Below are 27,660 nucleotides of genomic sequence, written 5' to 3'. Positions count from 1 at the left end.
TCACTGATGACGTGTACTCCTCCAAGTTGATACAGTCACTGTTGGTTGCAGCCTCTCTAAACATGTCTCAGTCAGTGCACTCAAAACGGTCCTGAAGAGCAGAGATGGCTTCTGCTGGCCAGGTTCTCACCTGCTACAGAACCGGTTTGGTGCGTCTGATGAGAGGTCTGTATGCAGGAATTAACATGACAGAGATGTGATCTGAGTTTTCGAAGTGGGAGTGGGGCTCCGCCCGGTATGCGGCAGGGATGTTTGTATAAATAAGATCCAGCATGTTTGTCCCTCTCGTTGCAAAGTCCACAAACTGATGGAATTTAGGGGGCATTGACTTGAGATTCGCATGATTGAAATCTCCCGCGACAATAACCAGTCCATCCGGGTGTGTGTTCTGTATGTCTGTGATGGCGCTGTACAGTTCCCAGAGCGCCTCCTTAGCATTAGCACTGGGAGGTATGTAAACTCCGATTATGTGGATGGTGGTGAATTCCAAATGAAAAGGTCTACATTTAACAATCACAAACTCCACTAGCGGTGAGCAGTAGCTAGAAACAAACACAGAGTTACTGCACCATTCCGTGTTGATATAAACACACAGTCCACCACCGCGAGTCTTACCGCACAGAGTAGCATTTCTGTCAGCTCAAAAAACAGCTAGCCCATATAGCTGAATGGCACCGTCCAAAACTCTGTCGCTGAGCCACGTCTCAGTGAAAACAAAGACGCAACAGTCTTTAAACTCACGCTGGGTAGTTCGCTGGAGTCGAATGCAGTACAATTTATTGTCCAGGGAGCAGACATCAGAAAGTAATATGGACAGGAATGCCGGCCGGCTGGGATAGCTTTTAGCCTAGCATGGACTCCCGCTCGCTTCCCGCGTTTCTGCCTCCTTGTGCCTCTCCCCCGGCCATTTGCATCAGGCGACGCCGGGGGCCGAAGTCCATTTCTCGTAGCAGACCGAGGTCGGACAGTTTATCCCACAGATCATTCTTTATGTTTTTATATGAATATCAGTAGCAGAGAAGCGTCTCACGTGGATATACATGGACACTAGCTGTTCTGATGTACATGTACTACTGAAAAAGCAGAAAAAAATAAAAAAACAAATAACTACATAAAACACTATTTCAGTTGCCACTGCACCGCCATTCTCCTTATACACACATTAGTGAAACAAAAATGAGGCTCACAACAACAAATTCCAAATAAAATTGCCTCAGGTCAACATGTTGTTCATAGAGGCAACTGGCAAATAATTCGTGCTCAATAAAAATGTTTTAAATTTTTATAAATCAGGAAAGCTGCACGTTCAGACCACTGAAAACTCAAATTTTATGAAAAACCATCTATTTAATCATCAGTCCATTTAATGCTAAAAGGTGGAGTAGTGGCTTTAAGGCTAGGGATCTGCGCTGGCAATTGGAAGATTGCCGGTTCAAATCCCGTAAATGACAGAAGTGGCTCTACTCCATTGGGCCCTGAGCAAGGCCCTTATCTACAATTGTTTCTCCTTGGGTATGATGTTAATCTGCATCCAGCCCTGCAAGCAGGTCCTTCAACTCGCAGAGAAAACTTCAGTGTTGGTGGCAGATTGGCATTGCAGCCACCACAAAAACAACTTTGCACTGTTCCAGGTAGTTTGTCATGTAGTGGGTGCGGCAACGCACTATCAGCAAATGATCCCAACCTTTAATCCTACCTACAGTGTATTTAAGGAAGCTAGAGAAGATCAACATTAAATGTGCTTCCTAAAGACAAATGTCAATGCTGAATAATAAATTTAAGATATCTGGTGAATGCTTTAGCTAAAAGAACAGAAAATTAAACCAAGAATAATTGCTTAATGTTAAATATACACTTAGAGTATCTGGGCTTGCAACGGTTTAGCTATCTTTCAACTGAGATAACAACAACAAATATACATTTTACCTGCTTCCAATCTTGAGAACATTATTTAACAACATTTGTTTGAAGAATTCAAGCATGTCCTTGGCAGACTCATTCATTGTTAGACCCTAGAAATTTAAGGAAAAGAGAATGACACAAATTTAATTAAAGATTGCGGATTCACTATCAAAATGCTATTGGTTCTCTAGTTTCTTGTTTCTTATCTTGGAAGGTTTGTGATTTTTTTCTGGAAATATATAGTATTTCAATTTAGAGTCTATCTCCTGAAAGCAAAGCAGCATAAACTACATCCTTAGAAAGATAGCACACCTTTTAAATTATTAAAAAGAGCAACTTTCAAATGATTCAATATTTTTTTATATTGTTGATAATATACCTTACTAAAATATTAACAATACTTAAGCGGAAAGCAAATGGATAATGCTTAATAAGAATATGTACATTTTCAATGCCTTGGTTGCATTAACTGTATGCATCAACCACTTCAAACTGAGTCACCACTTAACAAATTTCATTCCAAGTCATGTACAAAGGTAATTTGCCTTCAGCGAACATCAATAAAATGATAATAATTTACCCTAAATAGAAGCAGCTGTTCCAGTTTGATTTTATTGGTTGCATACTATAGAGATAACCACAGTCTATAACAGCAGTTCTCAAACTGGGGTCCATGAAGCGGTTTCGGTGGGACCGTGAGAAATGATTGTATATTTATACTATTTATATTTTTATAATTAATAACCTTTACCACCCGAGGGGAAGTAAGTGACTGAGCTCCGTCGTTACCCCCACCACCTAGACCCGACCACTAATCCGCTGTTCCATTATTCGCTGCCACCGCATTGTTTTCCCACCGTTATCGCTCGGTTAATGGTGAAAATCATGCCTGATGAGTTGAAAAATGTTCTCAGTCAAGTGATTTATGCAAAGAAAGCAATTTAGAATTTGAAACACTCTTGTTGCACTCACACGTGAGGTGGCTTTCCAAAGGGAAAGTTTTAAAGAGAGTTTTCATACTACGTGAAGAAATTCGGCACTTTTTGCAAGACACCAAACCAGACATGCATGCAAAATTCTCCGATGTCCGTTTTCTTATATCCCTGTCATTTTTGGCCGACATATTTGAATCTGTGAATTCTATCAACCTGGCACTGCAAGGAAAAGATATCACAGTGCTCCATTGTCACAAAAAACTGACAGCTTTCAAAATGAAGTTCGAACTATGGCATGGAAAGTTAGAGAATAAGAACTTTGCCCCATTTCCACAGCTGAACACATATATAGATGAAAATAAGCTTAACATCAATGACGATATCCTTGAGGTGATGAAACAGCATGTATCAATTCTCAGCGAAGAAATTTCTCACTATTTTCCTGACCTACGAGAATTTGAAAAATACCAACAATTTATCAATAACCCGTTTGTACTCTCCATTAGTGATCTGCCTTCGGAGGACAATTTAATTCAAGAACAGTTTACTGATTTGATAAATGATGAAGGGGTGCAAAACATGTTTTCCGTGAAATGTGTTGTAGTGATTTTTGGATTGAAATGGCACAGTCCTATCCCGATGTTGCAAAGATGGCTCTAAGAGTGCTGATTCCATTCGCAACCACCTATGAGTGTGAGACAGCTTTTTCCACACTACTTACTATCAAAACAAAATCTCGAAACAGATTAGACGCGACAAATGATATGAGAGTTGCACTGGCCAAAACAAAGCCAAACATAGAAGAACTGGTTAAGGCAAAGCAGATGCATCCATCCCATTAAAATTTTAACTTAAATTTAATAACTAAGATGTACGTAATATTTTCTGAATAAATAGTTGTTTGTCAAAAAATGTTTTATTCACAGCAGCCTGTACCTATGCAGTGCCGCGCAGTGGGTATATGGCACCCTTGTGCAAAGTATTTGGCGCCCCCAATTTTCTCGAAGTAATATTGATTTTTTTAATTTTTAATAAAAGGGTCCGCGAGCCATCGAACAATTTTTAAAGGGACCACCATGCAAGAAATTCTAAAGAAGTTTGAGAACCGCTGGTATAACAACATAACAAAAAAACTATGTAATCTTATTATTGAAAGCTACAGATTTGGAAAGGAATAGAAAAGGAATGCAGAGTTCATGACAAATACCATGGGTCACATAAAAAGTGCACAACACAACGTTGCAAAGGTCAGAACTTGTGACTAGACAAAAATCATACTGATCACGGAGGCTACTAGGGGCAAATAACAACCTTAAAGGAGCTGTGGGATTAATTTGCAGCAACTTGCAACTCCCTGCATATTACAACCATTATTGATTGTCTCCAGTTTAAGGATAGAGGATTAAGGTGGTAAATAGGGGCATAAAATTGACTCTCCAAGTCAGTGTACATTGTTCAAACCATTAAATCTTTTAAAACCATATTGCATAATCTGTTATGATCTGATAATACCAAAGTAGAACTTTTTGGCTTTAATTTAAAAAATATCTGAGCCACCATGGCTCACCACCCAATGAATACAGTAACTGCTGTCAAGCTTGTTAGTGTCAGTATCACACTATGGGGCTGGGAACAGGGGCTATGGTCAGGATAGAGAGCAAAATTAAAAGCTCCAAATATCATGATATTTTCATGAAAAATCTGACTATTCAGAACCACCTCAAAACACACTGCCAACTGCACAAAGAATAACTAAAAATAAGATCAATGTCTTTTATTGGAACAGTCAGAGCTTAGAACTCAGTCTTACAGAAACTTTGTGGACTCATCCAAAGGTGATCAACTTGCAGCTTAACTTTGTCTGAATCATCTTTCTGTCAATAACCAGTGGGCTACAACTGAAAAATACTGGTGTGCTAAGTAGATGGACACATGTCTATATGGATGTTAAAGTAAAAGGTGCTTCATAAAGCTTTAGTTAAAGGGTGTATATATGCAAGAAATCAAGGCATTGAAAGTTTTTTTTAATATTGAATTATTTTAACCTTAAAATGTATTTTCCCCCATATAAATATTGCTGGTTACAAGATCTTATTAAAGGTAATCAAATAATTGACATGATTTGCCCTTCATTTCAATCTTTTGATCAATAAACATTACAATTACTCTAAACATTTCCAGTCATTTATTATCCACTATACAACTTTACCAGCTACCATTTGGCCAAATAATATTCTTGTGTATGTAACAAAGCAATACACAGTCATGTAAAACAGTTTTACAAATGCCTACATTTTCACAATGACAATTTTATTAAGGTAAGCAACACTGTACAAACAGAATGAATATCCAAATAAAAATGACTGTGTGCAGACAATTAAAAACTGGCAGGTGACTAAATTATAATGAAATCCAAAAATGAAAATCTATCCATGAAAATAAAGTTCACTTTATCTAAAGCTTTTTTCCTTACTTGTTCAACCAGTACTGCATTTCGAAATGACTTGTCATTCTGAAGGTGAGTTGTAAACAGACTCATGCTTGGAAGAAAATCCATAAGATTATAAACCTACGAAGAAAAAGTGAAAGAAGTACGTGAAGCTATGTTTTATGCAGACTGAGGCAAAATACAAGTCCTAGAAAATAATGCATTATGGATGGAACCAGCAGGCTAATACATTGTTCTGCTCTGCACTGATGAATAACAAAATATTTTCACAGTGAAGTGATTATGTTTATCTTTAATGCCTGTCACAAGACACCTGGGACTGAAGTCTGGTCCTGGAGCTAGAAGTGCTTATGCCCACCGCACTTTTGTTTTTGATGCACATGTAAGAGAAATCTTTCTTGTAACACTTTAGCAATGTCAGACAACATCTTTAAACTGTCTTATGCTATTATTCTTCTAAGGGTGCTGAACTTCTCCTTGAAAGAGTGCCTAAAGATTACAACATAACAAGGCGTATTAGACTGGCTTTTGCCTGTTTAGTGCCTTTTCCTGAATGTAGCTCGCAGCATGCAGTCTCAGACTTTTGTTTAGGGGCATGAATCTGTCATATAATCAAAAAGGTTTCCACCATTCTATTTTACCTTTTAATAAATGCACTCTACTAAGATTGTATGTTATTAGGTATATCTTAATGTAGCCTCTATATAATTAGAATAATTCTATAAGCTGTCTTCTCTATTATAAAAAAAAATCTTGGAAAGGAAAAGCAGGGCGACGAGATGTGATCTTCTCGGAAGTTCTCAGAAGACACTTAAAAGACCCGCGAGAGGAATCAGACTGGCCACGCAGCTTCTCGTGGGGACCGTAAACATGAGATTTGGTGCCAACAGATTGTCCCAGGACTGTCTTGTGGGGACGTGGAACATGAGATTCTTGCAAGACACACCCTACTTACAACCAATATCAAATAAGAACACAGCCAGCAAAACACTCAGTCGTGTAAAGGCATGTAGCACACACAGATCCTGTGCTCTCAGCACATATAAAGCGTATAAAGACAATACGCTGCAGATGAAACGTCAAGGACTGAGCAAAAAAGAAAGAGCAGCATGGAGAAAAGAGACACAAAAGCGTTGGAGAGAAAAAAAGGCAAATAAGAGATTACAAAAGCAGTGGAATTCGAAAGGCTCAAAGAAACAATGGCACAATGCACATGCAGAGAAAGGTAAAGAATATGAAAGCGGTAAAATTCCAAAGTATTGTAGCGTACCAGCCAGGTTGAAGCCTTTTTTGTTTTAACACTAGAATTTACAGCCTAAAGTCACAAGTATAGCACATCTTTATGTAAAAACAGCAGTGTCAGATGGGGGGGGTGGTGGGGGTAGGGTAGGATCGTGAACGCGACTGAGAATAAAACTGAATAAAAAAAAAAACAAAACAAAGCTAACCTTTACAAGTATCATACATTTACACCGGCTGGTGCAGACTGAAATCAAATGTATGTTTTCATTCTAAAATAGTAAGAATAAAAGCAGCTCACTTCTCAAAACGGACTCGTCGGGGAATTGAACCCGTGAAGTTTTGATTACCGGTCAACAGTTGATACCGTTGCGCCACCGAAGCAGTTGCAGTAAATGTGTGTCAATGTCGCGCCCTAACGCATGTTGTTTTTCTGCAGTTATATTTTTGAATAGGAACGCACTTGTTCTGTTATATTTGTAGCTTTTGTGAAAGTGTTTCTTTGATATTTGGACTTCAGCCTTCACACATTATAAACTTCATGTATACATAACGTCAATTATTACTAAAACATGAAAAAAGTTTCTTTTTTAACAATGTGTTTACATAGATCGTTGTAGACACAGAACACACATGAAATGCAAGTGTTCCAAATAACGATATAGTATTTATAAAAAGTGTGATTTTGCTTGACTTCTCACTCTATACAACTCTAAGCAAATGACACGCAGGTAAACTGACTTGAGTTGAGGAATCTGAGTGCCGGTGGGGGATGTGATAGCAGACTGCTTGCTGCTTATCAACACATTTAAAGGACAAAAGACGCTGATGGAGAGGCAAGAAACTATTTAAGGTGGGACGGATCTACAAGGTTTTTCGTAGGCTCTGGTAATTCTAGTGTTAAGTGACTGTTAGGTCCGATTGAGGGAGGGTGGAGTACAGCACGGAACACTGATAGCGGGGTATCAATTGATGCAGTAAGGGGGGTGAAACCCGGAGGAAGAGGGGGTGGAGAGGGTGCTAAAAAGTTGTGTTTGGGTTACAAAGTCAGCGATTGTTCAAGTAAATCTTCTGTGACACTTTATTACATCAGTCTGTTTTTCTTACTACTTCTCTTTTCGAGCCGGACGAGGAGGTCGCTACAGTATCAAAAAAAAAAAAAGATAGTAAAGAGACCAGGTGTAATTGAAAAAATAGCAGGAGACCAGGTGTAATTGAAAAAATAGCAGGACAAAGCGAGGTCAGAAATAAAAGGCAAAGAGTAGAAAACAAAGTAAAATGTCATAAAGAGGTCCAAAAACGAGGGGGCTAAACACAAATGTTGTTCAAATAAATTTCACCAGATGACTAATACAATATAGACCTCACTGTCTAAAAAAATACTGTTCTTCTCACTTCTCTCCGAAAGGATTTCCTTATTTGTCCAAAGGTATCTGTCCACGTCACAGCATATCTGCGAACATAATAGTTCTCTTCAATGGCTGGGTTGATAACATTAGAAATAATTTCAAGCAGTTTTTTATGAGGCAGGGAATCATATGCACCAATGACATCAGCCTGTGAACACAAAAATGAAAAATGAGGATTTCAAGAGAGAGAATTTTGTTTTTATGCAAACAGGAACCACCTATTACCATGGATAAACCACTAAATAAGGCAATGAAAAACATACATGTAAGATTTTCTATGAATAGTGTACTGCCCATTTAATAAAGTAAACAGTATTTCTTTAAACATGTTCTGATAATAATTCCAGGTTTATAGGTGCATGAAATCAGAAGATTTCAAAAATTATCAGAAAAACTCACTTAAAGGAGATTCACTGTTGACATTTTTAGGTGCATTCACTTAAATGTAAAAAGCACCTACTGTCATCATCATGTCTGTCTGTGTGTCTGCATGAAATAGCTCAGCTCCTAGTGGACCAATTTTATTAAAATTCAGTATATTCATTTCTCAAGGTAAGTTGTCAGGAAAATTCAGTTATCAGAGTGTGTGGTATAATTTTATTAAACCTGAAAAACCACCATTTAGAAAGCAATACAGGTTGACATTCAAAAATCCGGCAACCTCCAGACCTGAGGAGTGCCGGATTTTTGATGGTTATATATGCTGCATATACAGTGCATCTGGAAAGTATTCACAGCGCATCACTTTATTCCACATTTTGTTATGTACAGCCTTATTCCAAAATGGATTAAATTCATTTTTTTCCTCAGAATTCTACACACAACACCCCATAATGACAACGTGAAAAAAGTTTACTTGAGGTTTTTGCAAATGTATTAAAAATAAAAAAACTGAGAAATCATATGTACATAAGTATTCACAGCCTTTGCTCAATACTTTGTCGATGCACCTTTGGCAGCAATTACAGCCTCAAGTCTTTCTGAATATGATACCACAAGCTTGGCACACCTATCCTTGGCCAGTTTCACCCATTCCACATTGCAGCACCTCTCAAGCTCCATCAGGTTGGATGGGAAGCGTCGGTGCACAGCCATTTTAAGATCTCTCCAGAGATGTTCAATCAGATTCAAGTCTGGGCCACTCAAGGACATTCACAGAGTTGTCCTGAAGCCACTCCTTTGATATCTTGGCTGTGTGCTTAGGGTCGTTGTCCTGCTGAAAGATGAACCGTCACCCCAGTCTGAGGTCAAGAGCGCTCTGGAGCAGGTTTTCATCCAGGATGTTTCTGTACATTGCTGCAGTCATCTCTCCCTTTATCCTGACTAGTCTCCCAGTTCCTGCCTCTGTTAAACATCCCCACAGCATGATGCTGCCACCACCATGCTTCACTGTAGGGATGGTATTGGCCTGGTGATGAGTGGTGCCTGGTTTCCTCCAAACGTGATGCCTGGCATTCACACCAAAGAGTTCAATCTTTGTCTCATCAGACCAGAGAATTTTGTTTCTCTTTTGGCAAACTCCAGGCGGGCTGCCATGTGCCTGTTACTAAGGAGTGGCTTCCGTCTGGCCACTCTACCATACAGGCCTGATTGGTGGATTGCTGCAGAGATGGTTGTCCTTCTGGAAGGTTCTCCTCTCTCCACAGAGGACCTCTGGAGCTCTGTCAGAGTGACCATCGGGTTCTCAGTCACCTCTCTGACTAAGGCCCTTTTCCCCGATTTAGTTTAGATAGCCGGCAAGCTCTAGGAAGAGTCCTGGTGGTTTCGAACTTATTCCACTTACGGATGATGGAGGCCACTGTGCTCATTGGGACCTTCAAAGAAGCAGAAATTTTTCTGTAACCTTCCCCAGATTTGTGCCTCGAGACAATCCTGTCTCGGAGGTCTACAGACAATTACTTTGACTTAATGCTTGGTTTGTGCTCTGACATGAACTGTCAACTGTGGGACCTTATATAGACAGGTGTGTGCCTTCCAATTAAGCTGCAGAACCATCTCAAGGATGATCAGGGGAAACAGGATGCACCTGAGCTCAATTTTGAGCTTCACGGCAAAGGCTGTGAATACTTATGTACATGTGCTTTCTCAATTTTTTTAGCTATACTAATAAAAGGCAAAGCCCTCACTGACTCACTTACTGACTCACTCACTCACTCACACACTCATCACTAATTCTCCAACTTCCCGTGAAGGTAGAAGGCTGAAATTTGGCAGGCTTATTCCTTACAGCTTACTTACAAAAGTTAAGCAGGTTTCATTTCGAAATTCTACACGTAACGGTCATAACGGTTGATAACGGTCAACAATGTCCGCCATGTTGAACTTTCTTATTTATGGCCCCATCTTCACGAAATTAGGTAGGCGGCTTCCCTGCGCTAACCAAAACCGATGTACATACTTATTTCGATGGTATGACGCTACTGTCGGCCGCCATATTGAACTTTCCAACGTCACTAATTTTCCAACTTCCCGTGTAGGTAGAAGGCTGACCCCATCTTCACGCTAACCAAAAATTTCTTAGGTGGCTTCCCGCGCTAACCAAAACCGAGGTAGAAGGCTGCGAAATTTGGTAGGTGGCTTATTTCGGTGGTATGATGCCACTGTCGGCCGCCATATTGAACTTTCCAACGTCACTAATTCTCCAACTTCCCATGTTGGTAGAAGGCTGAAATTTGGCAGGCTCATTCCTTACAGCTTGCTTACAAAAGTTAAGCACGTTTCATTTCGAAATTCTATGCATAACGGTCATAACGATTGACAACGTTCGCCATGTTGAATTTTCTTATTCATGGCCCCATCTTCACGAAATTTGGTAGGCGGCTTCCCTGCACTAACCGAAACCAATGTACGTACTTATTTCGTTGGTATGATGCCACTGTCAGCCGCCATTTTGAACTTTCCAACGTCACTAATTGTCCAACTTCCCGTGTAGATAGAAGGCTGAAATTTGGTACTTATTTCGGTGGTATGATGCCACTGTCGGCCGCCATATTGAACTTTTCAACGGTCTTTGTTACTTATGGGCCCATCTTCAAGAAATTTGGTGCGCGAGTTCCCAACGCTAACTGAATCCTACTTGCGTACATATATACGTCCATAGCCTGCAGCTCGGTCACCGTGTGAGGCGGCGTTGGGTCCCCCATCCCAACGCCTCACACGTTGTTGGCTGCCTAACTATATAAGGCCGTCTGTTGCTCCAGTCTCTACATTCCCTTCCTTGCTTCGCCACGGGATTCACGTCTCCCTGTGGATAACTACAGCCTTTTTATTTAATCCACGGCTTCTCCGCTGTTTTATTGTTCATTTATTACGATTATAGTTATTGTGTAGGTATTTTAGACTTACTTTACATTGTTCAGGTACCCATTTCCTTTAACATTCCAACCGTACCCCCATTAACATGTCTATCGAGGTGATCACCATCGATCAAAGAACTGTTACTTGCCGAGTGGTTTCCATGCCCTTGAGATGGCACCTATCTTTCCATTCTCTGTGTTACATATTGCACGGCCATATCAGGCTCACTCTTGATATCCGGAGGAACACTGTGTCTTATGTATTGAATGACTGGGACAAGTTCAAGGTGTGGACTGATGATGGTACAGGAGATAATTATACTACACAGGAGCACTATAAGAGTGAAATGCTTAAGCCCTTCACCTATGCATCTGCATGTGAGTTAATGGTTGCCGCTGAATTGTTCGGTTGTCGCTTTCAAGTGTACCGAAATGGCCAAATATTTTACACCTTTCGACAACCGCCAATGCCTCCAAAACATCTTAGATTGACAGGTGATGATTTCAGTAGTGGACACTTTGATGTTTATAAATGTTTAAACTCTCAAAAGCTGGATGTGAAGTTATTGGTGAAACTGGTTGTATACTTACAACACTTGACAGATGCCGAATGTCACTTCAACACAAGTCCTACAAATACTGTTGTAATTAAAACAAACCATGAAACTCAAACCGATTATGACAGCAGCAATCCAAGCTGTGAGATTTGAAACAAGATTACTGTTCACATGGCCAACTGTACGTTGCATGCTTAAGAGTAAGCTCAGCGCACAGCTTGGTCATATTACAACCGGAGGGCCGAACTCAAAATGTGGTATACAAAGAGATCCTTAACAAATAATTATTGGTATATTTTCCCTCAGTTTAAAAAGGTTTCATTTTCTTCTTAATAAAAATTTTAAGGCAGTACTTCGCTGCTGCGAAGTGCGGGTATTTTGCTAGTTTTTAATAAATTTGCAAAAACCTCGAGTAAACCTTTTTCATGTTGTCATTATGGGGTGTTGTATGTAGAATTCTGAGGAAAAAAATGAATTTAATTCATTTTGGAATAAGGCTGTAACATAACAAAATGTGGAAAAAGTGATGCGCTGTGAATACTTTCCGGATGCACTGTATTTAACAGAAAATAACTACCTGTACAGTCCTTTAAAGAAAGAAAATTAAACACTTTTTTGATCCACTGTCAGAAAAGAACTTTAACAGTTTTTCTTTCTGTTTTTTAATATTATACACTGTTGAAGAGCCAATGTCGTATGTTTCACAAATGGTTCTCACAGACACGCCACTATCAAGTTTTTTGCACTTCCACTTTCTCTGTGATAAACAACGCACGATGTTTACGTTTTACGCCACTTCTTTTCTTTGCTGAATCCATTGTGGGGCTATACAGCAGCAAATAAATGATAAAATGAGAAGGAATGAGCAGGAATGCCTGTTAGCAGGTGGAAGCAAGACCCAACAACTGATTATCGACTACAGCACCATCGAAACACAAATGGTGCCTCCAGAAAACAGTGGAGCGCCAACGCGGTAAATTTGAAAATGCGCTCCGAAATCCATGCTGGAAATCTGAAGGAACCGGATTGTTGATGGCCAGATTTTTGAATGTCAACATGTACAAACTTTCAAAGTCATCTATTTTAAAAACAGAGAAACATTCTATGTAACCTAATTTTCTTGTTAATTTACTGTTTCACATTTAATTTGACTTGTATACATTTCTCTTTTACTTATCTAATAGCTACGCCGAATGACAAAGCAAATCCCCAAGACAATAACTGAAACGGCAGAAAGGTTACAGGAAACACCAAGTCAGGTCTCCTACTGCTTGAAGTTGTACCAGATGAGTTAAATGACATTTATAACAATAAAAGCATAAAATGCAGTCAAGGTAAAACAAAATATGAGTATTTAGTATTTATATTACACTAAAAACCCTAAAGTCAGCCTTATTTACATATTATAATGATTCATTAAGTTCTCAACACTATAATCGAATGGCAAAGCTCCACAATGACTTTCTACCAATCATTGTCCATTGTAGCCAACAATTTAAGCTTGAGACTTCACAGCACATATTTTGAATTTCCATCAGGTGCCTCTTTTAAAAATCATATGTTTAACAAATATCTCTATATATAATTTTCATTTGGATCTTGATCTTTGTTTGTCCGCGAATGAATTAGAAGAAGCAGCACTAGATGGCAGTAGAGAGACAGCTAAAACATAGACATTGCATTAAGAATCTCCTCCAGGCTTATACTACTGAAGAAGTACTCCAGTCACACCTCAAAACACAGACATTCAAACTAAACAAATTGTTCTGCATTAAATTAACTAAAGAGATCTTCATTTAGATCTTGATCTTTGTTTGTCCGCGAATTCCACGCATGCGTAGACCACCTTCCAGTTTAGTACGTTATTGTTACTCACAGATGTCAACAATGTGCCGGAATAACGAAAGGGGTGGTGGACAGTGTTACGCTGGTTAGCTCCTGAGGCCTGGTTAGAGAATGAGATTGCCAAAGATAAAAGGTACGTGCCTACGTAACATATAAATGAAAAGAAGACAGTGGGTAAAATGAATGACAACATAACAGCACGTTCCGGAAATTATTATTGTTACGTTGTAGCCGGCGAGTACTGCGCGTCTCACAGTTGTATCGTGGCTTGCTCGCATGTCAGTGAAGTGATCCCTATTTATGCTTTAAAGAGCCTGGATACCTATGTGTCCCCCTTTTATAACCACTACTCCGTGTATATTGCCTTACTCTTTGGAATGCCACAAAGCAATCTGCGAGATTGGAGAAAGGTTGAGAAGACATCGTGAGAGGAAATGATAGCGTTGTGAAAACGAGACGGACTGTGAATGGACAGAAGCAGAAATGCTCCTACACCACCACATAATTACTATTCGGGCAGTGATTCTGAGTAGGCCGTTCCCATCGAATCAATGTCCAAGGGTTTTCTTTTGTAATTTTGTTTCCCTTATGAAAAATCATAATGCTGTGCGATGAAGGGCCCAGTTCACGACTGGCAGCCGTGTTTAAACAGTGAGCCCTTCACAGACAACTTTAACACGCGTAACACAGTTGGGCGCACATGGGTAGTAAACAATAATTAGCTAAGAACTAACAATATTGTTTCTATCAATGCAATATTTATATCATGCGATAGAATATGATGTCTATGAAAGCTATTTAAGCCACCACAAGTCCACCTAAGTTCATTTTTTAACTAGACAATGCAGATATGTTATATATGCTACTCGTACATGTAGTTACATTCCATCACCACCCTTATTTTCAGGTAAAACTAAATGAAACAAAATATTTAACAAACAAAAACAAAACATTTATTTACTTCTTTGGAAAAGTAAAAAAAATGATTAACCTTTCAAAACAATTGCAGAAGTTCCTGAATGAACCTTAATGTTATGCAGCGCGTACCTTTTGTAACTCGTTTACTTCTACAGAATCAAGTGCAAGTCATCTTTACAGGATGTAAAATAAATGGTGCTTTTTATATATTTAACTTTCCACTTGATTTGGTCACTAACACAAACAGCATGCTTCTCTAAAGAGACAATCACCATGGCTTTAATTCAAAATATATATAGCATGTAGACATGCTCAAGACGCTTACTTCTTGTTCAAACAAACTTTACAAAGGACAACATGTGTGATCTAAATGACTTTAACCATGATAGGACTGTTGGTGCCAGAAATAGTGACTCCAACATCTCACAAACAGTAGTTCTTCTGAAATTTTCACAAACTACAGTCTCTACAGTTCACAGAGAATGACATAATAAAAAAATATCTAGTGAGCAGCAGTGCTGTGGGCAAAAACACCTAATTAATTACCGAGGAGTGGGCGGAGAAGGCCCAGACTGGTTAAAGGTAACAGAGAACACAAATAATCAATTAAAAGCTTTTTATTATAGTGGTGTAGTTACTTCACTCAGTATTGAACACAGGGTTGGCACCTGCTATGGTCGGGGTGCCATAATGGGTGCCTCATTATGCCATCCTATTTACTAGCCTTATATGATTGAGTGTAGGAATAAACTCACGGGTACACCCACATTGCTTCCTTCACTAAATATTTTATGTGCCATTCTTGGGGTGTGAGAGAAAACATGACCGCTTTGAGAAAACCCACACATATGGTGGTACAATGTGTGAAGTCATACAGTTAGTTACAAGGCCATGAATCAAACCAAAAGAATTAACCATCATATCATTATACTGCCCCTTTGTAATTGTTTATTTAACTTAGCAGTTTAAAAAAATAATCTCTTTATATTATGTAAAGATATGATAAAGCAAAAGACAGGAAAAAGAACAGAAATTATTAATTAGACCCTTCAACAGCACATGGCTCAAAATTAAAATGTAATTTTTTTTTTAAATACCACTTTACCTTAACAAAATAGTAGTGAGGTACAGACTGGTGATGATTCTTTCTTTCTTGAGCAAATTTTCTTAAAGCTTTATAAATATCATCCATCCCAAACACTGACGATCCCAAAAGAGAAGGCCTTTTCTTGCATTCGAAGTTCAGGACGCTGTGCAGCTTTCTCAACTGGTTATTAAAATAACTTATCTGACAAAAAAAAAAAAACAAAGAAAACAGTATTTCTAGTTTTACTCATTCCTCTCACAAAACAATAAGGTCATGTGTTTTGCAAAAATAATACAATTAAAGCATAGAGTAACATTTAAATTATTTGTAATTATACAGTAAATAAATAACATTTTTGCACCTGCTTAGTCCCTGCAACACTGGACACAAGACAGAAAACATTGCCACACAAGGCTCAGTCCTTCAGAAGGCGAAAATAGCTTACCTTTATTTAACGAAACAAAATATTTTACTAAACTTCATTTGCAGTTGGCTTATAATGTATTATGTGTCCATCTATTTGTAACCAAACCTGGTTAATCCAGGTGAAGGTAGAGCAGCAGCCTATTCAAGATGCACTGGAGATAATGGGGAATGGGTATGCAGTTCATTAAAAGCTATACTCCATTATAAGGAACCAATTTAGATTTGATAATTAACTTCACAGTGGGTACAGTGGTGCCGTGGTTGGCATAGATAAGAGCATTCCACGTTCAAATCTCATGTCTAATTCCACTGTGTATGTAGATTTTTCACTTCACATTTTTCCTAAGCCTGTGTTGAGTTTTTCTTTAGTTTTCTTCCCACGCCACAAAAAATGTTAATGTGAGGAGCAATTTGAAAATAGCACCATGTGCTAGGTATTCATGTGTGAGTGAGAACCTCAATGGAGTGTTACCCTATCCAGGACTTGTTCTTGCCTTGTGCTCAATGTTGCTAAGATGAGCTTGGGCCTCAAGCCACCCGGTATTGGATTAATTAGGGTTCAGGATTTTAAGTTGTTTTGTAATTATGGGGCCTGGATTTCACCCTAGGAGTACAGTATGTAGGTGTGAAGTGGCAGTGGAGGCCATTCATTCCACCATGCTGCCCCATGCACCTGTATTATTGTACATCCATCCATTTTCCAACCTGCTGAATCTGAACACAGGGTCACGGGGGTCTGCTGGAGCCAATCCCAGCCAACACAGGGCACAAGGCAGGAATCCAATCCCGGGCAGGGTGCCAACCCACTGCAGTATTATTGTACATTCCATAGTAATTCATCTATTTGCAGTCACATGAGTGCAGCACCTACTTTCTCCATCATAGCGATATTGTAAAAAAGCCGGTACCATTACATTTTGAAAATTTGGTATCAAATTACTACCTAAATACCCATTCTTGTGAGATCCTTACTTTAGACACCATGTAAGGAGATCTGTTTAAGTATGTATAATGAGGATTAAAACTATGCTTAACCAAGCTAAGGACTGCATAAAAAACATCTGTTTTCTGAAACTCTGCTTTGTTAATGTTGCTCCTTATATAGATGTTTCACTTTGTTGCTGGCATTATGTTGTAACTGCTTGTATAATGTCTTCAAAGGATGCGTTTGAACTGGCTGCTGAAACGAAAGAAGCATATGAACTAAGTGAATAGGGTAAAAAGGCTCTGAGGCATTCTAAGTCCAGTTTTTGAGATGTACGTTTTTACTTATAAGTTCTGCTGTGTTTTATGGTTTTATTAGGTGCTTTGCTATAACCACGACCAACCATGTTTAGGGAGAGATGCCACCAAAAGACTTTTCCACAATAAAAGATTTGGTACTGCCAGTGAGCGAGCATGGCCATTTGATTTTATAGTGCAATAAAACAATGAAACCAAGACATTTCTCAAACCAGGATGAAACTTAAGAACAAACATCTAACATATGTAAAAAATCAATTGGCCAGCTCAACAATATTTTTCATATTTAAAGTGAGATGTACTATAAATTAAGAGGATTCTCAAAGCTGTTCCTGGGGAAACAAAAATAAACTGACCTTCTTTCTACTTGTCTCATGAATATGACTTTGTACTACCATGGCTTTTCCCATTTTGACAATTGGTCTCATCCCGTTTCGCTTGGGGATAAATCTGAGTCTGGAAACAACCAGGCCACAATTCTGCTTTTGCATCCGTGCAAGTTCCTCTTTGCTCAGTGGCTGCAGCTGTACTTTTTTCAGATGTTTCCTAGAAAAATTAAATAATATCCGAGTCTTAAAACAGCAAATCATTAAAAAATTAGCATTGAAAAAACATGTGCAAGTTAAATTGTCCAATGTAAAAATAATGCTCAACTTAGTTTCCTAATACTGTGGTACATCAACAGTAGGATCAATGCAAAATATGATTTCAAGTGGCAATTTTTGCCCTCACTGACAATATAATTTTGCTCTCACTGCCTAAAATCTATTTCATAAACAAACCTAAGCATTTTGAAAAATATAAAAAAACATTTTGCCTTATCAGAATAGCAAAAGTGACTTATTTAGACCCATCAATAGCAGAAAACCTACAAATTAAAGTGTATTTATTTAACTTACTTTCTTTTTATTGCAAAAAAATGTCACAACATTATCAATACACTGATCCTATATGAAACAAAACAGTGGCATTCAAATTGTTTTCAGGCTGAAAGATCCAGTGAAAGATACAGCGGACCATCCATGGCAAACAGCCTCCTGTTAGGCAGGTAGCACAAAAGAGGACTTCAAGTCAGAGAGCATCTCAAACTTACAGACTGTACAAGACCAGGCAGTCTGATAGCAGACGCAGCAGATGAGACGCTTGTTATAAAAGGTTTGCAGTGGCTACAGGAGGACATGCCAACCTATTATCAATGAGAATATGAAACAGAAATCTGTGCACTGACCAATTTTGGTTGAACTGGAGAAGGATTGAGTATGAAGAAATGTAGAGCGAGTAAAAGACAAGGTGTGACCATAATAAGAGAACTGGAGCTGAGCAGGAAGGAAAAGCATCCAAGTAAAATTTTTACTACCTACAAGAAAGTCAAAAGATATGAAGCGTATTGATAATTTTAGACCAATTTCTAATGGACATATGTTCATTTTGTAGTGTGGATATCAGATAAAGGAGCTGAACCACTTCTTGGCCCACTTTGAAGTAAAATCACCAGAGACAGCTACATCACATCCACCAGCCCACAACAGCCACATCCTCGTGGTGGAGGAGCATGAGGTGAAGCACACACTGAGGGTGGTGAACCTGAGGAAGGTTGTTGGACCTGATGGTGTCTGTGGTCGAGTACTATACAGCTGGCTAGAGTTCACAAAGATCTTCAACCAATCCTTATCCCAGTTCACCATTCTCCTCTGCCTGAAGTCCTCTAATATATTTCAACTGCCAAAAAGTCTACCATCAGCATCCAAAATGGCTACCGTCCAGTGGCACTTACTCCTATGATCATGAGGTGCTTTGAGAAACTGGTCCAAACTCACATCATTTCAAGCCTTCCACCAATGTTAGACAAACATCAATACACTTACAGGGCAAACAAGTCTACAGAGGATACAAGTCACAACTCCCCATACTGTCCTAAACCACCTATGGCAGCAGGGAAGTTATGCCAGGCTGCCCTTTGTAGACTTTAGCTCTGCATTTAATATCATTCTTCCTCATGAACTGGTGACCAAACTGACAGATCTGGGATTGTCTCACTCCATCTGCCGCTGAATTATGGACATCCTCCCTGAATTGCTCCCAGAGAGTAAGAGTAGGCCACCACATCTCCTCAGCCCTCATCCTCAGCACTGATTCTCCACAGGGCTGTGTGCTGAGCTCCCTTCTCTTCACCCTCTACACCCACGACTGCACATTCCAGCAACAGCAACATCAAATTTGCAGATGACATCACTATGGTGGTGCACATCTCTGGGGGGAATGAGTCCACTAATTGGGATGGATTGGAACAGTTGTCTGGGTGGTGCAAAGACAACAGTCTGGTTCTTAACACCACCAAAACCAAAGAACTGATCATGTACTTTACGAATATTCAACCCCTTTACATTGATAGGGATTGTGTGGACATGGTCTTGAACATCTGGTTCTAGGGTGTGCTCATAGAGGAGGACCTGAATTGCAGTGCTAACACCACAGAACTGGTAAAGAAAGCACAGCAGACACTTTACTTCCTGAGGATCCTCAGGAAAAAACTGCTCATGTGCTTTTACTCTAGCTCCATAGAGAGCATATTGACTTAGTGCATCTGTGTGTGGTTTGCCAGCTGCATTGCATCAGAAAGGCGCTCCACGGGTCATAACCAATGCCCAGAAAATCCTCAGATGTCCTCTCCCATCCTTGGAAGAGTTTTACAGTTTCTGCTGGCCGAAAAAGGCCTGGAGCATAATTAAAGATCCATCCCACTCTGGTCACTATCTGTTTGAGCTGCTGTCTTGGGGCAGACACTTCAAGACAGTAAAAACATGGACAAATAGACAAAAAAAAACAGCTTTTACCTGCAGGCTGTGACTGCACTAAATAATGGTGATACTGTGAAACTTTAAAGAGAACAAACTGTTTAATAAATACCAGCAGAATGTGAAAAACGTCTTCTTGTGTAACATGTTTGTTTAGCTTTTCCACTTTTAGAATCTCTTTTATAATTCTTCATATTTATATGTTTTTAAAGTGTTATGATTTCTTGCTGTTTTGCATTGATAGGAAGACATCCAATTTTTTTGTACTAGTACAATGACAATAAAGATATTTAATTCAATAATGGACTGAGACCGCTAAATGATTTAAAGTCACTTTGCTCTAATCTGATGGATGTCAGCTTCTAGACTTTGTGACTCACACTTTCTTGCCACATTTCAGAAACCTGGTTTGCAAACAGAATATTTTATCAAACATTAGCCAGCCTATTAACTACCTGAATGCCATAAGGGTGTATACTCTCCTCTGCCTTGTACTAACATGTTCCTGAAAACCGTTTCGGAAAAAATGTATAATGGCATCCCTGACAATATATATATATATATATATAATTACCATTATTAAAAAATAAATAAATAAATGATACATGGCCGCAAAAAGTGGCTATCATTGTTGCTCAAATACTATAAAATTAAAAACATTAAACAGACACAATAAGTTCAATAATAACATTAGTCATCAAAACAACTGCTAATAAGATATTTTCTCTTTATTACTGTTTAATAAGTCTATTTACCTGCTCTCATTACACCCTTTTGTTGTTGAAGCATTTTACTTATACAGTGATCCCCCACTATATCACGGTTCAGCTATCGTGCCCCCGATATATCATGGAAAAATTCATTAAGTACATCCTACCTGTAGTGTACTTTGCAGCCAATTCATAACAAAGCATACGGTTTTCAGCAGTCACTATGGTAGACAAAGAGTTTTGTGTTACAGTACCCAGATGATTTCTTACAAGGGCCGTTATTGGCTGAAAGAGGAGACTCAACCAGTCAGAGCGGAATTTTCATTCTCTTAGGCTCCAACTGGCTGCTGCTAACGTGGTGTAATCTCGCAAGAAGATTGTTGTGAGCAAACTTTTTGTGAACTTTTCGTTTTGTTTTAAGCCCTACGATGGCTCCCAAGTGCCCTGCATCTTCTAAGCCTTCTGGTAGTAGTGAGCCTAAGTGCCAGAGGAACACCTTGGCCATTCAGAAGAAGGTAAAACTCCTGGATATGCTTCGGGAAGGAAATTGTTACGCGGACGTCGCTCGCCATTACAAGTTTACATTTGTTTCAATCATGTGGGAGGGGTATTTTAAGGCTTAAACTATAAAAAAAAAAATGTTTATTTATATGGTCTTTCAATATCACAGATTTTCACCTATCGCTGATGGGTCTGGAATGTAACTTCCACGATAGGCGGGGGATCACTGTACATACATAGCTAAACACTTATATGTAGAAATAAAATATTTACTTTGTAAAACATCTTGGTATTTGCTATCGAAGCAGACTGTGCAATGTATTTTTGCGTTATGCGTTGTGCCTTTATAAAATATCATGAAATTAACCTGATTGCAATGTCCTGCAACTGCTTCCAGATAATCTTCCTGTAGAAGCGCAAACTGTTCTTTTGAAAGGCAGTTTCAGTAATATAGAAAAAAGACTTCAAGAGTAGCACAACAAAGGTCTCCATTAACCAAAAAAGGAACTTGGCCAGGATAGTTTCACGATATCTGTGCTCACCTGCATGAACAGGAGCTAGGAAGGGAAAAAAAAGAAAAAAAAAAAGGACAAATCATTTTAACATCTAGAAGAAAAGAAAAAAATCTCTTAAAAGTAAACTCGATTTAACACCTTCATTAATGTTTACCTAAATTTAACACTGAAATTCTGCTTATAATTCACATTATACCCTTCAGAACTGATTAACAGCATTAACATTATCTTATTATTATATACACAATATTACTTTCCTCCTACTTCAAAAAGCTTTCCATGCAGTTTGCCGTGACACAGAGGGATTCACGGATTATTATATACACAATATTACTTTTCCAATGACAAAAAAGGGATTCATGGTTACCAGTTTCAAACTGGTTTATGATTCAAAATTATATTCCTACCATGCTTCGGACTAAAACTCTGCATTTATTATCCAAAACAGGGATACTGAGATCCACTCCTAGATTCAGGCCTGGTGACAGCATTCACAAGCAAAAAAATGCCCGATGGTCAAGTGACCCAAGTGGTGTTCTTGATCTAAGGTCAAAGCTTTATGGAGTCGCTGTGTTATCCTCCCACCCACAAGGTGAAGGGTGTTAGGTTCAATACAGGTTGAGTTACATGTGCACGTGGGATAGACTTAGACAAGACAGACAGATCTTGGAAATGGCAACTGACTCTTGCAACATGAGACATTATTTCCCAGAAATGGAAGGAGCCAGTACTTATGCAAGATCTTAAAGTGTACTAGCTGGGTATAACTGAGCTACCAATAACACTGACTCTGTAACCAAATACCTGAATAAAACATGAACATTCCCCTGTTATGAAAAAGTCCTGCATGAGAAGTTCTATGTGGATGCTTGGAAATATACAAGCTGTACGACTGGGGCTGTGCAGTTTGAGTTTTCGCTAGTGTATCAATCAATCTACCTCAACAGAATTTTAAACCGTGAAGTATTTAGAAAAGTTGGATGTAGTGCTCAAAATGGTAATAACTATTGACTCTGTGAGTCTGCTGGGAAACCTCAATTCAAACCTTAGTGGACCAAATTCAAAAATACAGTGGAACACTGCGAGGGTTTGAACATTAAGTTAGGTCCATAAGAAATAATGTCACACCCACCTTTATTATCCCTAATTCACAAACTTCTAATCTGGAAGCAAAACAATAATCCAACCTGACTCTGCCCACCATGGTATAGATGGCTCCCTTTCTAATCAAGCAACTGGATGGAAGCAGCACTGTTGGCAACCTCTACTGTGCAACTGGCATCAGCAGCAGTAGTACTGCTCAGCCTTTTCACCAACTACATTTTCAACTCTGCATTAATCAGGAATTTTCCTACCTTGGTCTTCAACTGTTGATCCTCTCTCTATGTTCTGCTTGACACCAATTATAGCCGATAATTGCTTTTTAGTTTAAACTCCTCATTAAAATGAATATATTCACTTTTCTACATGCATTTACATGAAAAATGCAAAGACTCAAACCCAAAATTGCTGAGTTTCTTTTTCATATTCCCAGATTTAAGTCAGAGGGCCATAATAACCCTTCAGCATTGAAGACAGCAGAACAGCCGCCAGACTGATGGCACTGAATCCATTGAATCTGTATACATTACTGGCCATGTGAAAATTAGAGATTACCTTTTTACGAAGTGAGCTCTCCAGGCTGATGTCAAAGTGAATTTTAAAGAGGTTTCATGCAGCTGAGGAGATGGGATGAACAGGATAAAAACTGTAAAAAATAAATGTCTAAAGAGATAGAGCAATCGCTATGTTTGAAAATTGTACAAAAAGTTCTTGTCTTCCAGAAAGTCAGATGGAGCACTCCGTGGTGATAGTTTTTGAATCATTCACCATGGTCCTTACAGTGGAGAAGTTCATTTAGGAAACTGGAGATTTGTAATAATCAGTTATTTTCTAAACCATATTGTCCTGAACAGGGTCACAGGGATGAAGGAACCTATCCCAGCTAGCATAGGGCACAAGGCAGGAACAAACCCTTGACAGGACGCCAGCCCACCGCAGGGTGAACGCATATACATACACACTCCCCAGCCACACACTTGGGCTAATTTAGTAACTCAAATCCACCTAACTTTCATTTCACTGGACAGCAGGAGAAAACCATGAGCACCCGGAGAGGAAAACATGCAAACTCCATGCAGGAAGGACCCTGGACGTGAACCCTGGTCTCATTACTGTGAGGCAGCAGTGCTACCACTGTGCCACCCAGTTTGTAATAATCCTATCATCTTAAATAAGTACATATGCCTATGTGACAAGTACATGTTGCATGCTATCACATTTTCTTATTCTAACTGCCTGTTACATTTAACAGACAACAATGAAGCTGCACATAGGGAAGAAGTTCAGAATCTGACAGCATGGTGCAACACCAACAACCTGGTCTTAAATCAATCAATCAATCAACATTTATTTATATAGCACATATTCATACAAAAAAATGTAGCTCAAAGTGCTTTACAAAATGAATAGAAAAATAGAAGACACAATAAAAAATAAACATAAGTCAACATTAATTAACATAGAATAAGTAAGGTCCGATGGTCATTGTAGACAGAAAAAACAAAAAAAAAAACTCCAAAAGCTGGAGAAAAAAAATAAATAAAAATACCAAAAAGACCAAAGAAGTTATTCTGGACTTTAAAGCCACTAAAAAGACCAATTGCAGTCCGATAACAATCAATGCAGATGCTGTGGAGAGTTTTTCCACCATCTTAGGAGGACCTGTCCTGGGCTGACAACAACTTGGCTATAACACGCAAAGCACAAGAACGCCTCTGTTTTTTCAGGAAGCTAAGGAGAGCTGACCTCCCCCAGAAGCTGCTGGTTAATTTCTAAAGATGCACTATGGAGAGCATCTTAACTAACTGCATGATGGCCTAGTACAACAGCTGCACCAAGGCTGCTAAAGCAGCCCTGTAGCGGGTCGTAAAAACAGCCAAAGCCATTGTTGGGACTGAACTGCCATCACTCAAACTCTTGTATAAGACTCGCTGTGTGAGAAAGGCCAAAAACATTCTCAAGGACAAGACTCATCCTGGAAATTCTTTGTTTGAGCTCCTCCCGTCAGGCAGACACTTGCGGTCAATCCGTGTACACACAAACAGAATAAAAAAAAAAAGCTTTTTCCCATCTGCCATAAGCTTTCTGAACTCTGTATCTCCTCACATTTTTAATTGAACATGTGCAATAAGCTATATTGGTAATGTGCACTATACTAATGTAATACAATATAGAATATGTAATGTACTATTCGTTAACAGGTGCAATAACAACTTAAGCTGCTGTACTTTGAGCAATAATAATTTGCTCTGTTTACTTGATCACTTAACACTGTATATGACATATTTGAAATGATTTGACTTTCTTTAAATGCACCTTGGGGCTGTCACAAAAAGTAATCTCGTTGTGTTACACAATGACAATAAAGTGCTTGAACTTCATCAATTTCTAATGTTAACTATTACAACAACATTAAAATAACACAACGTACAGAGGTAACATATAACTGTAGATATGTAATAAATCAAACCATGAACTACAGAAAGGGAGGCAGAGATGTGACTGCCATGGATTAAAATGTGCTTTAAGACAGGACTGGTGTCACTAAATTAGCTTTCATTGTGACAAACTGCAGAAAAATAATTCAAAACGTAAATGTTACATAAAATAATATATTGTACAGACAAGACACGTCGGTGACTTTATGGAATGATTTCTTCTAGGAAGACTGCACTAGCTCTGTGGAATGATTTATTCCAGGAATCAGACACACACACACACAAAATATTGATGTTGGGTAGGATATTAAACATTGTGCAGTGAGAGGAGAGAGGGGAATGGACAACAAGCTGGTAGAAGGAGAGAGAGAAAGAAGCGTGAAATCACAATCACTATATGTGAGTGCATCAGGGTGTTGGAACAGGAGGAATTATTAGCTTTAGCTCCAAACTTGGACAGAGAGTTAGTATTTGTTGTACACTGTATGTGAACATCCCAGGCATTAACACCACAGGGAATGCCGCTAAAATGAGTTGAGAGGCTAGAAAGAAGATTGATTTTAATAAAACTATAAGCATGGCAGAATGAAGCAAGAGCTGAACTATCAATTCTCTGCGATTCCCCAAATTCCATCTTGGCACAATACTTTATGGCAACACAGTAGAGTCTCGCTTATCTGACATTCCATATTATCCAACCTCCCACTGCAAAAAACCCGCATCAATCAGCAACAAGAACTGCAAGTTGCGAGCTTGAGCGTAGTCTATTTTTGTTGCTCCGACTCTACCGCAGCTAATTACAGTGGAACCTCGATTTGCGAGCATAATTTGTTCCGAAACGTGCTCGCAGTCCAAAGCACTGGTATATCAAAGCGAATTTCCCCATAAGAAATAATGGAAACTCAGATGATTCGCTCCACAACCCAAATATATTCATATAAAAATGATGTATACAAAATATAAATTAAAAATACATAAAACAAATTAACCTACACTTTACCTTTGAAATGAATCATGGCTGATGTGAGTGAGTTTCTAAACTCTTGTGGGATTCTACCCAATGGGACAACACGCGAAGAGCGTCCCAAAGCAATCACAGTTGCCCAGCGCTGTAGCAGTTTGCCGTATAAGTGAATCCGAAAAGATCGTGGACATGCTGTAAGCGCCTGCCGTTGATGGGCGATACAAGGGACATTATAAATGCGCAGGGCACAGTATTACTTGGCCACGACCATGCCTGACTGCTGTGTCTGTATATAGGAGAGTGGCAGATCCCGCTACAATAAATAACCGCGTTGTTGCTGTTTCAAGCTGAATAAAGCTGGTGTTGCTAAAGTACTGAGACTCAGCTTCGTGTTTTCGGGTGCAAGACGGGGACTTGCACGTCACAGCATGCACATCACAGCACAAACACACACACACACGCGCGCAGTCACAATGCTGCAGTAAACAGTATATGCTCGTACGGATGTTGAATATATGAGTGACCGAGTTAAGGCTCTAAAAACTGCAATTAAATACATTAAGAAACAAGAAGAAACTACAGGAATCGACATAATGATGCTGCAAAGATGGCGAGACTTGGCAGCGAAGAAATGGCACTTGTCAGGAAAGCAGACTACGATCAAAAATTTCTTTAAAATCATCACAGGACTGAACTTTTTAAAGTACAGTACATACTGTATTTAACTTCAGTCAATTCTGCAACTGTAAGTTCATTTTTTAGTTAATTTTTTCTGTTGTTTTGTTGTAAAACATGATTATTAGGTTCGTAATGTGTAAAATTATAACATAGTTTGACGTTTAATAGGCTTTTTCTTAACACCTTCCAATTATTTCGACACTTTCACTTATCCAACGTTCTGCCGGCCCATTTCTGTCAGATAAACACGACTCTACTATATAAGCAAAATACAACAAGTACACTGTACATGTGGTGAAAATAAAACAGTAATAAACTCCAAGATTTTTGAAGGTGTGATGAACAAGATGGTTTATTGATATAATCTATATGCAATAGCACATGTCGATAGGGTAGGGATTTATGTTAATGAACAGGAGACATGTTAAAAGTAGTAGAATCATGTAAGCACATCTCTGACTAAGGCACCTGAGCGAGATTGTCAAATACAATGAATTTCTCCTTGTGAAAAGTCTAAGTGAACTTTATTGTCATCTCAACCATATACTAGTATACAGATAGACGCAATTGCGAAGTTCAGGGTCCACAGTGTAACAACATGACGTGCAAATAATAAATTAAAAATAGAATTAAAATTTAAAAATTAAAACACA

At 38.8% G+C, this 27,660-nt stretch overlaps 1 protein-coding gene across 5 annotated transcripts in view; it reads right to left on the bottom strand.

Annotated features, from left to right (window-relative positions):
* Positions 1–27,660, bottom strand: part of tert (telomerase reverse transcriptase) — a 98,604-nt gene that overhangs the window by 51,980 nt on the left and 18,964 nt on the right. For all 5 annotated transcript variants that reach the window (XR_005630691.1, XR_005630693.1, XR_005630690.1 and 2 more), the window contains exons 3-8: positions 21,679–21,868; positions 17,662–17,851; positions 15,656–15,838; positions 7,921–8,082; positions 5,311–5,406; positions 1,927–2,012 (exon numbers count right to left, since the gene is read on the bottom strand). Coding sequence is in view for 1 of the 5 variants with exons in the window: in XM_039736956.1 (XP_039592890.1) it covers positions 1,927–2,012; positions 5,311–5,406; positions 7,921–8,082; positions 15,656–15,838; positions 17,662–17,851; positions 21,679–21,868 (907 nt within the window). In the remaining 4 variants the exon portion in view is untranslated. The remainder of the gene's footprint in view (positions 1–1,926; positions 2,013–5,310; positions 5,407–7,920; positions 8,083–15,655; positions 15,839–17,661; positions 17,852–21,678; positions 21,869–27,660) is intronic.

The sequence above is a fragment of the Polypterus senegalus genome, chromosome 15, assembly GCF_016835505.1.
Source record: "Polypterus senegalus isolate Bchr_013 chromosome 15, ASM1683550v1, whole genome shotgun sequence".
NCBI lineage: Eukaryota > Metazoa > Chordata > Cladistia > Polypteriformes > Polypteridae > Polypterus > Polypterus senegalus.
The sequence above is the reverse complement of the archived record's forward strand: the minus strand, read 5'-3'. Positions and strand labels throughout refer to the sequence as shown.